The sequence below is a fragment of the Falco naumanni genome, chromosome 5, assembly GCF_017639655.2.
Source record: "Falco naumanni isolate bFalNau1 chromosome 5, bFalNau1.pat, whole genome shotgun sequence".
Lineage (NCBI taxonomy): Eukaryota > Metazoa > Chordata > Aves > Falconiformes > Falconidae > Falco > Falco naumanni.
In genome coordinates this window covers 71,400,388-71,413,859 of record NC_054058.1, presented here as the reverse complement: position 1 = coordinate 71,413,859, position 13,472 = coordinate 71,400,388, and the positions used below count along the sequence as shown (strand labels likewise).

General features: G+C 46.2%; 1 protein-coding gene across 1 annotated transcript; it reads left to right on the top strand.

The window, feature by feature from the left end:
- Positions 1-612: 612 nt before the first annotated feature.
- KLHDC10 (kelch domain containing 10) lies at positions 613-11,043 on the top strand. The gene is made up of 9 exons (XM_040594935.1): positions 613-1,059; positions 1,309-1,530; positions 2,069-2,223; positions 3,417-3,565; positions 4,138-4,222; positions 5,136-5,202; positions 5,797-5,844; positions 7,958-8,097; positions 9,383-11,043. Exons 1-9 carry the CDS (start codon positions 951-953, stop codon positions 9,590-9,592), a joined length of 1,185 nt encoding a protein of 394 aa, XP_040450869.1. The 5' UTR covers positions 613-950; the 3' UTR covers positions 9,593-11,043.
- The last annotated feature ends 2,429 nt before the right edge of the window (positions 11,044-13,472 follow it).

The following is a 13,472-nucleotide window of genomic DNA, read 5'->3' as shown; positions in this document are numbered from 1 at the left end:
GGGGTCTTCGAGAATCTTCTTTGGGGTTTTTTTGATTGTTCTGTACTGTCAACTGGCCCAAAAGGGGCCTGTCTGGAGGTGCAACAAGCAGAGGATGTGCTTGAGGGAGTGATGATTAGGTGCTGAAATTGTATATTTTAGGGGAGTATTATGTATCCCCCTTCTCAAGATGAAGCTTAGAATTACTCTCACTAAAACACTGTTGTATTGCATAGAAAAATGATTTCTGCAACCTTCTTGGTTTAGTCAGCTGGCGATGTTCTTACACATATCTCACAGCCAGCTTCTCTGTTCAGGGACCTGATCGTTTTCTGTTCCTTTCATTTTTCTTATTTGTTACGTGGTTCTGTGTCTTGTTGAAGAGAAACATCCAGTTCTGGCACTGTGCTTGGCTCTTGCTGCGGATCGAATTTGAGCAAGCCTGGAATTACTTTTTGATCACTTCTCAGCTAAGACTTCAGTTGCCATTGTCCAACAAGAATATTGCTGTTTAGGTTTACCCAGACTGAATCAGTCTTTCTGTCTATTCCAGTTGAGGTCTGAGCTTTAATTGTCCTACCCGCTTTTATTTCCATTGGCTTTTAGGGAGGAGGGTGGGTAGGCAGAGGGCTTCCTTTTGGGAGTAACTTTTGCCAGTTATCAAGCTCAGCCTGCAGGATCTCAGATGGGTCCCCTGCTGCGCTCTTTTCCAGTGCAAATGCCTTATCTATGAGCAGATTTTACTGGCTGTGTCAGACCTGCATTGCTTAATGTTTAGGAAGCCCAGGGTTGTCCAAGGTGAAAGAGCCTTCTTGCGATGCGAGGTGCCAGGAGCGAAAAAGAAGAAAAGGATAGAAGCTTTGTAGAGGAGGGAGAACAAATCATTACTTTTCTTTTTTGTTCCCATCAGGCAGCTTTAAATATAAACATTTTGGAACTGTTTCCAAAGTGAAATCCACCATACAGAAAGAATGACAGAAGGGGGGGGTCATAAAGATATCGTAGAAATAGCTTTTGTGGAAGGTTTGTCATGTGGAAGGATTGTCATGCGTCAGCCTGCAGGCAGCAGTCCTCGGGCAGGTGAGATCCAGGGGCTAGAGTGGACATGAATGAGATGGTGGCACACAGAGGTTCTCCCCACTGCTGCTCTGCGAAATGGATCTGTCATTACAGAGCCATTTCCTCCTAGCTGCAGACATGCTTCCCTATGGCTAAACAGCAGCCGCTCTTGTTGGAGAACCACTGCAGCAGCTCCTGACCCTCAGACACAAGCTCAGCTCCTCTGTTGACATTTCACTGAAGCAGTTTTACCTTCTCATTTTGCTGTAGGCCATAGATCTCCACCAGCAAGAAGCGGCCATCGTTGTGTGGCAGATAATGCCAACTTGTATGTGTTTGGAGGCTACAATCCTGACTATGATGAATCCGGTGGGCCAGAGAATGAAGACTACCCGCTCTTCAGGGAACTCTGGCGCTACAACTTTGCTACAGACACGTGGCATCAAATGGGCACTGAAGGCTACATGCCCAGGGAGCTAGCTTCCATGTCACGTACGTATGGAAATTCAATTCCTGTGTGCCTAGTCCTGAAGCTATTTTAATTGGTGTCCCTGGTGGAATGCAAAACTGGACAAGAACAAATCCGGATCCTCTTTCCAACTCTTGCAAGTAGGCCTTGAGTTTGGGTTGGTTTTATGATTTTTTTTCTTTCTGCTTTTGCTCAGGTTGAGGCAGAGGGAAAGAAAAAATTTCAAATGCAAGAGGTAGTCTTTAGGTATTTAGCTTGATAGTTGCAGGTCACCTGCACTTTCAGCAGCCAGGTGCTCAGTGCAATGAGACATCTTAAAGTATCCAAAAATAGATCTCTTTGTTCACTAGCCATTTTTAAAAGTAGGCCTTTGGTTACCATGGTTTTTAGCTTGCATTCATTCTCTTTTAGAGCATTTCAAAGCCATAAATGCATAGTGTGAATTGTAGGGTATTTGAACTGTATTGAACACTCTCTGCCTACTGTCTCCAGAGCAGAGAGTCATTCTGTTTTACTGCGTCTCACAGCAACAAGTATCTCTGCTCTGTCTCTCTCTCCTAGTTGTATTGCATGGCAACAACCTGCTTGTGTTTGGGGGCACCGGGATCCCCTTTGGGGAGAGCAATGGCAATGATGTCCATGTCTGCAACGTCAAGTACAAAAGATGGGCTCTGCTCAGCTGCCGAGGAAAGAAACCCAATCGAATCTATGGCCAGGTATGAAGGACAACCCTTGTTGAGGCACTTTGAGTGTACCTGCATACGCAGTGCTGTGTATCACAGAAAAGAGGCCAGAGCATGGAGTTGTCTTCTCTGCTAGTAACTGGAATTGTTCTCTGTGTGCTTAAGTGTATGGGAAGTCAGGTGTCATTCATAAAGAAGTAGAGTGGTCTTGGTTCTTCGAGATTTCAAAGGAAAGGAGTAGTTTTCTTGTAGTTAGAAAAGCCAAAATTTGTTAACTAAATGCCAGATGCAGTTGAATGAAAAAGTACATCTGATTTAAGGAGTGGTTGTAGTTTCTAGAGTTTCTCTGAAGCCTCCTCAAAGCCTTTCAAACCCCAAACTATAAATGAGAACAGGGGTTAATAGGTCTTACTTGTATTAGAATAACAACTTTTAAGACTTTACATAATATTGTCGGTGACCGTGGTGTACAGAAAAATAGATTCACTCTCACGGGAGGACTGCCGCTTTTTTCTGTGCTTTCCAGTAATGCTGCCAGTGTACTTGTGGTGCAGACATTTATAACCCAACTAATTTCTCGTTTAGATGTGCCCCAGACACTTGAGGGAAGGAAAGTAGTCTTCCCCTTGCCCAATTCAGCTTGAGCTGGCCTTTGGCAAACAGTTGGGAGCAAAAGGAACTTACATCTCTGCTTCCACCTTGGACTGCATCAGGGAATGGTGCCTGCATGACCTTCACAGCTTCAGTAGGCTGATAGTCTGTGTGCTTTTGAATTGTACAGGCTGTCTCTGTTGTTTAGTCTGACTTATCAATTGTGTTATGCTTAATGCCGCTGGCTATCTGATGGCTGGTTTATAAGATTCTGCATAACAGTATCTATATAAGGTCAGCATGGAAGAGATTCAGGGTTAATTGTGCTTTGGTTTTAGCTCTGGGAGCTCCTGTTGCCCAGATCTGTCTTGTCTGATGCCTGAAAATCAGCAGCTCCACTTCTAGGTCATCAACTTGCGACTGTGGAGTTACTTACCATTCCTACAGACCTCCCACCCCCATCTTTTGTGTGTTGTCCTTGTTTGTCCTTCATGTTTGTCCTGAACATGTCATTTTGTAAGTTGTACGTAGAGCTTTGCAAGCAGTGTCTTGCTTTGGGAGGGTGGAAATTCTCTCTTTTTCAGACACTGATGTCATGCATCCTTTCCAACTGGTTTCTCTTTGTTACCTTCCAGGCCATGGCCATCATCAATGGTTGTCTCTACGTGTTTGGAGGAACAACTGGTTACATTTACAGTACTGACCTACATAAGCTAGACCTCAACACTAGAGAATGGATCCAGCTGAAACCAAACAACATGTCCTGTGACATGCCAGAGGAGAGGTGAGAAGCTGGACGGTCTCAGAGAGCAGTAACACTGGGGAGTTACCACTTTTACTGTGAGTGAGAAGCTGAGAGAGTGCAGACAGGGCACTTTTAGAGCAGTGGTTTTGGCTGTGAGCCTTGCACAACCAGTGCTCCAGCAGTGTGGCGTGCAGGGGAGTGTAGGTGTGGGGTGTGAAGCCTTTGCCAGGACACTAATCTGGCCTGTGTGATGCCAGAACAGAGCTGAGGACCCTGGGGCAGCTCGTGAGTGCTGAGGAGGGGAAGAGGCTCCAGCTGATCCCTGTCCCTTGTCCTGTTCTGTAATGAGGCATGGAGGAAGGAGGGCTGGGAGATGAATCAGCGATAGTCTTAGTGAGAGCAGGGGCTGCAATACTGATGGGTGCTGTTTAAATTGCTCATGAACACTTCCACATCTGAATGCTCCCAATGTGAGGGACTGATACAGTATAGCCAGGCTTGGGGTGTCTGCTTAAACCACTCAAACTTGGCAGTGTTTTCCAGAAGGCTTTTGTTGCTGTGCACTTGCGCTAATTGTTTGTGCTGCTAAATGTCCTTCTTTGCACCTTCAGGTACAGACATGAAATCGCGCATGATGGTCAACGGATTTATATCTTAGGAGGTGGAACTTCCTGGACAGCTTATTCCTTAGATAAGGTAAGGCAATCAGAAACCTTGAATGCTTGCATTGATAGGAGACTTTCTGCAGTGAAATATAACTGACCTGATCTCTTAATCTGCCTTTGCCTGGAGAGCTTGGTAAAAAAATAGATAACTAGGAGTAGATTGTTCTTCTAGTTCTGTAAAACTTGATGTTGCCACAAACATGTCCTTGTTGACTTACAGATGATGAAACTGTGGTACGCAGTGACCATACCAATCTGCTTCATTTATGTAGACCTGTTATAAAAGGTTCTCATTTAAAACCACTCAGGACATCTTTCTAAATGTTGTATTTGTCCCAAAACAGGAAAGCGCAAAAAGAATTCCTTGACATTAAATTCAGATATCGATATGGTACCTCTTTTCTTGTCTTCCCTCTTAATCGTATGCTTTAATTTCCTTTCTTCTGGTAAATGTTTCTGTCCAATACAATTTGGGGAGGGAAGAGTGAATTCGTCTTGAATGCCAAAACGGTAAGCGAGGAGAATTTAAATAGTGCTCTGCTTCCGAAAAAGTTGAAACTGCAGCAGTTAACATGACTTCTTACCTCTCCATTCTCTGCATTTCTTTTCTCCTTATATGCAGTATGAAATAGGTATTTCTAAAGACCTTTGAGAACTGGAGGGTGTGGGGTTTAATTGGTCCAGTTTTTTTAAAAGCAATATTCTTTTTCTTCAGCTGTGGGGCTCAAATAGCAAAGTCTGAGATGAAAGCTTGAGTAAGCTGGTACGCTTTGAAGGTGATTTTATACCTGCTTAGTCGCTGGCTGCGATTAGCTATTTTTGTTTTTACACTTAATGAAAAAGAGGGGTTATTTATAGTGGTTCCCTGGGTCAGAGCCTGTAACTGCATCATGGTACTGCTGGGAGAGCCAGGAGGAGCTAATGACTCCTCTTTCTCCCTTCAGATCCATGCATACAACCTTGAAACCAACACCTGGGAGGAAATTGCCACAAAACCTCATGAAAAAGTTGGTGAGTCTGGAATTTCCTGTTTCTTCCCCTGTAAACCAGAGAGTGGCCAGTGTGCTTGAAGATGCAGTTTTCTGGTAGGCTGGAAGTCTTTTTCATAACCTTGTACAGTACATGGCTTAATGCTGGATTTGAGGTCCTGCTTGTTTAGAGCTTTAGCAGTGAGCATATTTAGCAGCTTGGCTTCCCTCCCTCTCTGGGTGGGAAAGATGGTAGTGGCTGGCTCTCCTCCCTGAAGATACACATCATCTCTGCTCCCTCTGAGGGACCACATGCTGGCCTGGTTAGCAGCAGGGGTTTCCCTGAAACCTTGTAGGCCCTCGGCTGCTGCTTTTCACCAAGCCAGAGTTGAGAGCTGGAGTCTGTGGAGAATGACATTCCACACATTTCTTCCTTCCCTGGAGACCAAGGTGGAGTCAAGCCTGAAGCAGATGGCTGTTAAATTAGAAATGTTATACCTGTGATTGTAGGAAAGCAGAAGCCCCTTATAAATGAAACAAGTGACTCCTATCCATGATTGTATGTTGAGATATAATCACCACTTGCCCAAGCACTTTAAAGCAACTATAGTTGATACGTTATTTTTATTCTCCTCAGGCTTCCCAGCAGCCAGAAGATGCCATAGCTGCGTTCAGATAAAAAATGGTAAGATCTGCTGCTTGAAAATTGGTGTATCTTATACAACCTAGCAATGACAAGCCCATCCTTATAGCCTTAGAGATGGTGGCCTCCAGTACATGTTTGAGAGGACTGCAGGGCACATGTGTCTTTTCTGGAAGAGGATTTCTTTCTTATTGACAGGCCTTAAGCTGCCCAGTTGGCATCACTCTTTGTATGCGAGGTCTTGCTGCTGTAGGCAAATTTATTTCTGCAGTGCACAGTGCGGTCACTCTCTGGAATTCTGCAGTATTTTATGCAACACCTAAATCATGTGTGGCCACTTCAGTGCAAAATTCCACGTATTTTAGCCACAAGTGTCTGTGGTACTTCGCAATTTACTGGTTGCAAGCTCATGAACATGTAGGAATGATGCTCCTGCTCCAGCTCAATGACTAACCTGTTAGCTTTACAGTCTGCTGTGAAAGGCAAAGTGGGGCCAAGCCCTGGAAGCCAAGTTCTTCAGAAACAAGATTGTTCAGGGATTTCTTTGACAGCGGGTCCTTTTCATGGTGTTGTAAATCTGAAATGCTCATATGGAGTGGATTATGAGCTGAGTTATCATCCAAGTCTTTCCATTCTCTAGTAAAGTGAGGGCCATTTTATATGTTAGGAGCTGCATGGAGCTTTGTAGAGCCTTTTGTTCTTCACTTTGATCCTCCGAGTGGTCTTGCTGTAAATCACTTGCATGACACTGAGGCACAGCTTAGAGAGGGCTCTGCATGTGCAGTCAGTGTTCAGTTACCCACAATTTTGAATGGTGGAGTGTTCCTGCAACTAGATTTGGGCCTCTCCCGTAGCCTTGTTGTCCTCCAGGAATGCATTCCCCCAAACTTGATAAAACCCAAATTGCTCATAATGGCATGAAGAAGCAGTTGCAATATTGATCCTTGTTTTCAAAACTCTTTAGATCGATTACTAAATGCTGTATGTTAAAGGGTGGAGTGATGCACCAGATTATATTTCTTAGGAGTGCTAACTGTGCCAATAAGTTAGGCAGGAGCTGGGAGATGCTTCCAGTCACCTTCATCAGTAGTATTTTGCTGTAGTGCAAGCCTCTGAGTTGAAAACTTGGGCAAAGCCAGGAGCAAGACCTGCCTCTGGCAGGCAGCAAGACTAGGAGCCAGGGCTGTGGCTGCACCCTGTGGGTTTAAAACTGCTAGAATCTGATCAAACCCAAGTGCCTGTGAACTCAGGTTAGCTGGGGTGTAATACAGCTACTAAAAGTGGGATTGCACTGCTGCTTGTCAATGTCATTTAGCTCTGAATCTGCCATGGTGGGGTTGGGATCACCAGCAGGCTAGGAAGTGGATGTGAGCCAGCAATGGGCATTCACAGCCCAGAAACCCAACCATATCCTGTGCTGCATAACAAGAAGCATGGTCAAGGGAGGTGATTCAGCCCCTCTATTCTGCTCTGGTAAGACCCTGCCTGCAGCACTGCCTCTGCTCTGGGGTTGTCAGCATAGGAGAGATGTGGATCTGTTGGAGCGGGTCCAGAGGACACCAAAAAAATGATCAAAGGGCTGGAGCACCTCTCCTAGGAAGACAGGCTGAGAGAGTTGGGGTTGTTCAGCCTGGAGAAGAGAGTCTCCAGAGAGACCTTATTGTAGCCTTTCAGTATATAAAGGGGGCTAATAAGAAAGATGGAGAGAGACATTTTACCAGGGTCTGTAGTGGCAGGAGAAGGGGCAACATTTTTTAACTGAAAGAGAGTAGATTTGGGGTTAGATATTAGGAAGAAGTTCTTTACTGTGAGGGTGGTGAGACACTGGCACAGGTTGCCCAGAGGAGCTGTGGCTGCTCCATCCCTGGAAGTGTTCAAGGCCAGGTTGGACGGGGCTTGGAGCAAGTGAAAGATGTCCCTGCCCGTGCAGCGGGGTTGGACTAGATGACCTTTAAAGGCCCCTTCCAACCCAAACCATTCTGTGATTCTGTAAGTGGTCTCTGTGATTATGAACAGTGCACTGTCAAGGTAAAATAATTATTGACCCTAAAACTGTTTTGGAAGGGTGATCACTGACTTCAGTCACCATGTGTTCTGCAGTTGCTGGATAACGGATGGCTGGGCATGTAAGCACTGTGGGTTTCCTCTCCTACAGATGTGTTCGTTTGTGGAGGCTATAATGGAGAAGTGATTCTGGGAGATGTTTGGAAGCTGAACCTGCAAACTTTCCAGTGGGTCAAGCTCCCAGCTGCCATGCCGGAACCAGTGTATTTTCACTGTGCTGCTGTCACACCAGTAAGTGACTCATTTCTTTCCTCTGTACCTGAAGTTCAAACCATTCATTCAAGCACTCTTGACGTTTGTGTGGGCTTCAAATAGAGCTGAACTGATGTTACCAAGGAGGTAACCTCCACTGAATGCAGCATCTTTCTGGAGTCTGAGGGCTGGGGTGAGGTCACTGCATTGACTCCTTTTACTCCTGCTGCTTTTTAAGGAGCAGGAACACACAGGATATTCTGCTTTCTAAAAGCAGCGATGCGGAATTTTACCTTTTAAACTGTATCAGTTCCAAGGAGTAATGCCATGTGTGAAGAGCAGTTCCTGTTTGCAAAAGGAAAACAAGCACAAATACTTCCCCAAGTAAAGTAGTTTTAGCCTACTGAGAACAGCCTGAGTTGAAAGATTAGCAGGTGAGTAGCCCTCTTTGGAGACCTTTGCCAATGGGAAGGTTGGTATTGCTATAGCTTTTTGCCGTGACTAGAGTCTTAGAGGCTTAGAGTGATTGATAAGCAGTAGGAAGCAAGAAATGCATTTAGCTGTGACTTCACTGTCCTTCAGCTGATCATTGCCTTAGGGCAGCATGTGAGGTCAGAGGTCGGGTTCTTTGGTTATAAGAGCAGTGTTATCTAGTTCAGAGACTGTTATAAATGCGACTCTTTCTGGGAAACTCTAGGCCTGATAAAGGTGTTTCCCTGACAGCTCAGTGACTGCAGGTGGGTGCCTGGACAGCAGGAATGCCCTTGCTTTTCCTGTGTGTTGAAAAAATACCACTTGCAAAAATAGGTCAGCAGCTGATCTTTTCCCATCTCTCTGTGTTCATGTTGTTCCTGGAGCAGGGTTATGCTGAGCCAGCAGAGGGAATGCAACATGTCTTTGTACAGTGTGGTTTTAGTTTTAAAAAAATACATTCTTTTTAGCTGAAACATAAGTATGGTTCTATAATAATTCGTTAACACTTTGCCCCACTCCTAAAATTTATTTCTTGGGATAGAATTCACCTAAAACACAGAGTAAAGCACTCTAAGCTAGCGGATACGTGCTTTAAGATGAGAGACATATGCCCTTCAGCGGTGATTCCTCCCCTTGGGAAGAGCCTGGGGTGACTAGCTCAGGCAGCGACACTTCTGTTACCAGCACATAAAGGTGTGTGAGATGAATCTCACTCTGTGATTAACCAGCTGGGAATCCGGAGAGTTAAATTCTGGTTTTCCCAGCTGCGTTGCTCCTCAGCACCTTCGGGTGGGTGTGCCAGTTCAGTCTGTGCCCCATGTAACTCCCCTCTCCCCCTTTTCCCATCTAGGCTGGCTGCATGTACGTTCATGGAGGGGTGGTCAACATCCATGAAAACAAACGGACTGGCTCTCTGTTTAAAATGTGGCTGGTAGTACCCAGCCTGCTGGAACTGTCATGGGAGAAGCTCCTGGAATATTTCCCTCAGCTAGCAGCTCTCTCCAGATCTCAGCTTTTGCACCTTGGACTGACGCAGGGACTTGTTGAGCGACTAAAATGATAACATCTCATGCTTCTGTCCAAGACACACTATGTTCAAGAAGCCCCCTTGCACCCCCTATTTATGGATACCATGGATGGTCTTGCTAAGAACATGGAGGAACCTGCTCAACGCCTTACTCAGCAAATACATTGATGCCTTTCTAGAAATTTTTACTTTAAGTTGTTGAAAATCCACTTTTTATTTATGGATCTCTAAATTACACCATTAATTAAAAATACTCTCTGGGACTAATCCATAACATCCAGCCATCAAACCGTCATCAGCACATGCTTGCAACTTAACTGGGGAGGGTGGGGAGCTTGGCGAATGTCTGAGCCCATGCTTACACATGGTGCATTCAACTTACTCTTTTCACAAGATGTATATAACAGAGGACATTCAGTGCAGAACAACAGCTGACCTGTTCTTTTGCTTTGGATAACACTCATCACCCCCTAATGCCCAGCTGAGCTCTCCGTCTATAGAAGAGAACTCCTTCTGCTTGAAGGCTTTGCATGTGTTTCATGGGCATGTTTCCATCTCTTTGAGCTTGAGAAGATGGCTGGAATGTCACATGGGGCAGTGAGCAAAGCTTTGCCTGTGCAGTTTTTCTGGTGCAGTGTGCAGTTATTTGAAACACCCCGTGTCTGTGTTCCTCACCTTTTCATATTGAAAGGTTTGCTTGGAAGACTGGTTAAAAGTTGCCATTTAATGGACTACTGTGTAGTTTACTCGGGGTGGTGAGGGGAGGGAAAAGGTTTTGCTGAATCTTTCTTAACCCCTTCAGCTCACATTGCACTCTGAACAAGCTAACAGCAAAAACTCACCCCATAGATTTTAGAGCTGTCGTTTAACCTGCAGTGTGTCCTATCCATTGCTTGGGTATGAGCCACCCATGCCAGCTCAAGTGCTGGTTATCAGCTTCTGGCTCTTAACATATACCTGTAAGATTTTGTTTTCCTTCCTCCACACATCAGCCTTTTTCTAGTTAGCTTCGCATTCCTCTGGGGGTGGGGGATGTTATTGCTGTGTGCAAGTGGCTGTCTGGGTCCTTGGAAGCTCATGGATCACTCATCCCAGGAAACACAGCATCAAAAGGCAGCGAAACATCTCCCTCTTGCTGGGAGCAGTGGTCATCTCTGTACAGGCAGCAGAGGAAGGGATATCTGTCTTGTCTTGCTGTGCTCCACCTACTGTGAAGTTTGCTCTGGAGACCACGTGTAAGTGGCCATTGAACTCTGAGCAGCTCTGGTTGGCTGGCATCAGGTTTGTGCAAAATCCTTTTTGTTTTAAGACCCATTTTTAAAGTGCCTTTTTTTAAAAAAAAAAAATAAAAAAAATCAGCTTTTCCTAGTACCTTCTTCCATCATCAGAGGCAAAGGTTAGACTTTGGCATTTTAGTTTCTTTTTAGGAGATTGCATTTATGTTTAAATAAACCACAGTGTTGTTTTCACATTGCCAATCTGAACAGCTCTGACTGACTGAGTCACTACTACCCCTCTTAGGGAGCACCTACCCGTGATGTTCAATTGAAGTGTTACTATTTGCCCAGTGTTAAGCTCCCCCTGCTCTTGGGGATAGATTTCCCCCAGCTTCTGTAGCCTCACTTGCCACTCCTGCACCAAGACCCAGAAAAATAAAGGTTGGGCATCATAGCTGAAGCATTCTCTGGTACTTTGAACCACAGAAACTGGTGGCAACTGCTTGTATCTCCCCTTCATTGCACCTTTGCAGGACTTGCAGCTCACAGGGCAAAACTTGGAGACCTCAGCTGCGCTGTGTAGCTTTTGCAATCCCCAACTGTAATCTGGCTTCTAGCAAAAAAGCCTGTGGAGCAGAAAGCCTTTGCTCCTGGAGAGCATTATCATCCTATTTCAGCCCCTTCCAAGCCTGCATGACTGCTGCATCATCCCACTGCTCCTGGCTCAGGAGCCCAACCCAGACATTGCTGGCAGCTGCGGGCTGGAGAAACGTTACTTGCTGTCCTGCCCCTGGCTTGTGCTGTCTTCTGCGGGACCATGTTGGGCCAATGGACGTTTTCTCCAGCTCCCTCTTCTGGCCTTAGCTCAGTGGTTCTCACCTCTACAGAGGCTGAGTATCTGCTCTTATTCTTTGCCTTCTGGCCTGCAGTTCTAGGACCTTTGTACTGGACCAGCCTGGTCATACATGTCCTAGTTCTTCCCTTACCTACTTCAGAAAGCATCTTCCATCATCACCATGGCAATATTAGAACCATCCTATTAAAACCATTCAAGCCTAGGTCTCAGATCAAGCAGATTCCTTAAGCCCTTATGTCTTCCTTGCCCTGGCAGCTTTATAGGATCAGCCAGGAGCTTTCCACTGATGTAAACACAGGGAAGAAGGTGGTAGGTGTTGCTCTGGGGCACATCTGACCTCAGGCTGGGTTCATACTGACAGCTGTCAGCAACGCTGTCACTTAGTTTTAAATCTCGATGTGGAACACATTCCACCACCCAGGCAGGACGATGCAGCCCTTCACATCCCTGTGACACAAAGTCACTGCTAGGTCACCCAAACACAAGTGCCCAAGCCTCGTCTGTTGACTGGACCACTGAAGTCACAAGCCCAGAGCCTGCCTGTGCCCTCCACCAGTGGCTTGCAGCTGGTTTCAGCCCTCCAACCCAGGCACGCTTCACCCCCAGCACATGGGGCCTTGGGCAGCACAGCCAAGAGCATTACAGAATAAAAGGACCAAAGACTTGCTTTTGCTGATGAGAGCAGATATGAGTGTTGTCCACTGATGGGATTCCAGGGGCGTCTCCCCTCCCAGTAACCTGGGGTGACTGCTGCATGATGGGCACAAGATCTTGGAGGCCACTCTTCCTAAAAATAAATAAATAAATAAAGACTTGTTTTATGCACTGCAAAGCTCACAGCTCTCTTTTGAGGGTTTGCTTGAGTTGTTGCTAGTCTACTGCATGTTGAGATTTTGAGTAAAAGCTTGCCCGTTCACAGTGGCAGAGGCTTTGCTCTGTGGTGCAGCTTGAAAGATACATGGCTACAGGCTTTTCTTGCTCCATCTCCTGCTTGTCTTCATCTCCAGCCCAGGTTCCTCCCTTTTCTCCGTTTTAAGGGCAAGTTAATTCCCTCTGTGCAATTCCATACATGAAAGCAGAAGAGCAGAGCGTCACTGCTTCTGCCAGGGCAGGGCCGTGATTTCTCTGAGGGAGAGGATCCACAGCAGCTCATGGAGGGAGAGGAGTTAAGAGCTTCTGCAGCGCTGCCTGGAATGGGGACAGGACACACTGGGACAGAGAAAGTCATCTCACGAGCAAGGTTTTGTAAGACAGCCCGGCTTCCTTTGCCCCACAACTTACCCCTGCTCCCAGCACCAAGCAGAGCACCTCAGGGCAGTGTCAGACATCTTTGGTGCTTCCTCACTGCCACCCATGGCTACTGCTGGGCTCGTCCTGCTGCAGAGCAGAGCACTGGGAAAGGGACCCACAGTGCTGGCCCTACCACACTTTCCCAAACACAAAGGCTAGGTCTGGCTCCAAGAGAAGTCCCAAGCATCCCTCACCCTAGGGTAGAAGTTTTCTGTTCAGCCTCAGATGAGACATAGGAGAACCTGCTCAGTGCCATCATCATCTGCCCTCCCATCCCCCACCTTATCCATCTCTTACTGCCCCATGCTGTCAAGCCCATCTGCTGCCATCAGCTAACTGAGTACTCGCCCAGGAATCTTCCCAAATGTCTGTATTAATAACAGCAGGATTGTCCATACTGATACCAGGAAAACAAAAAGTCTTGATAAAGCAGCATCATTAACTGCCAACAAGCTGCAGCCCTCCCTTGGGAAGGAGGGGGATCCCTGGCTGCTGCCCACCTTACTCTGGGCTGTTTAAAGCCCAGTCCTGTTTCTCCATTGACCACGGG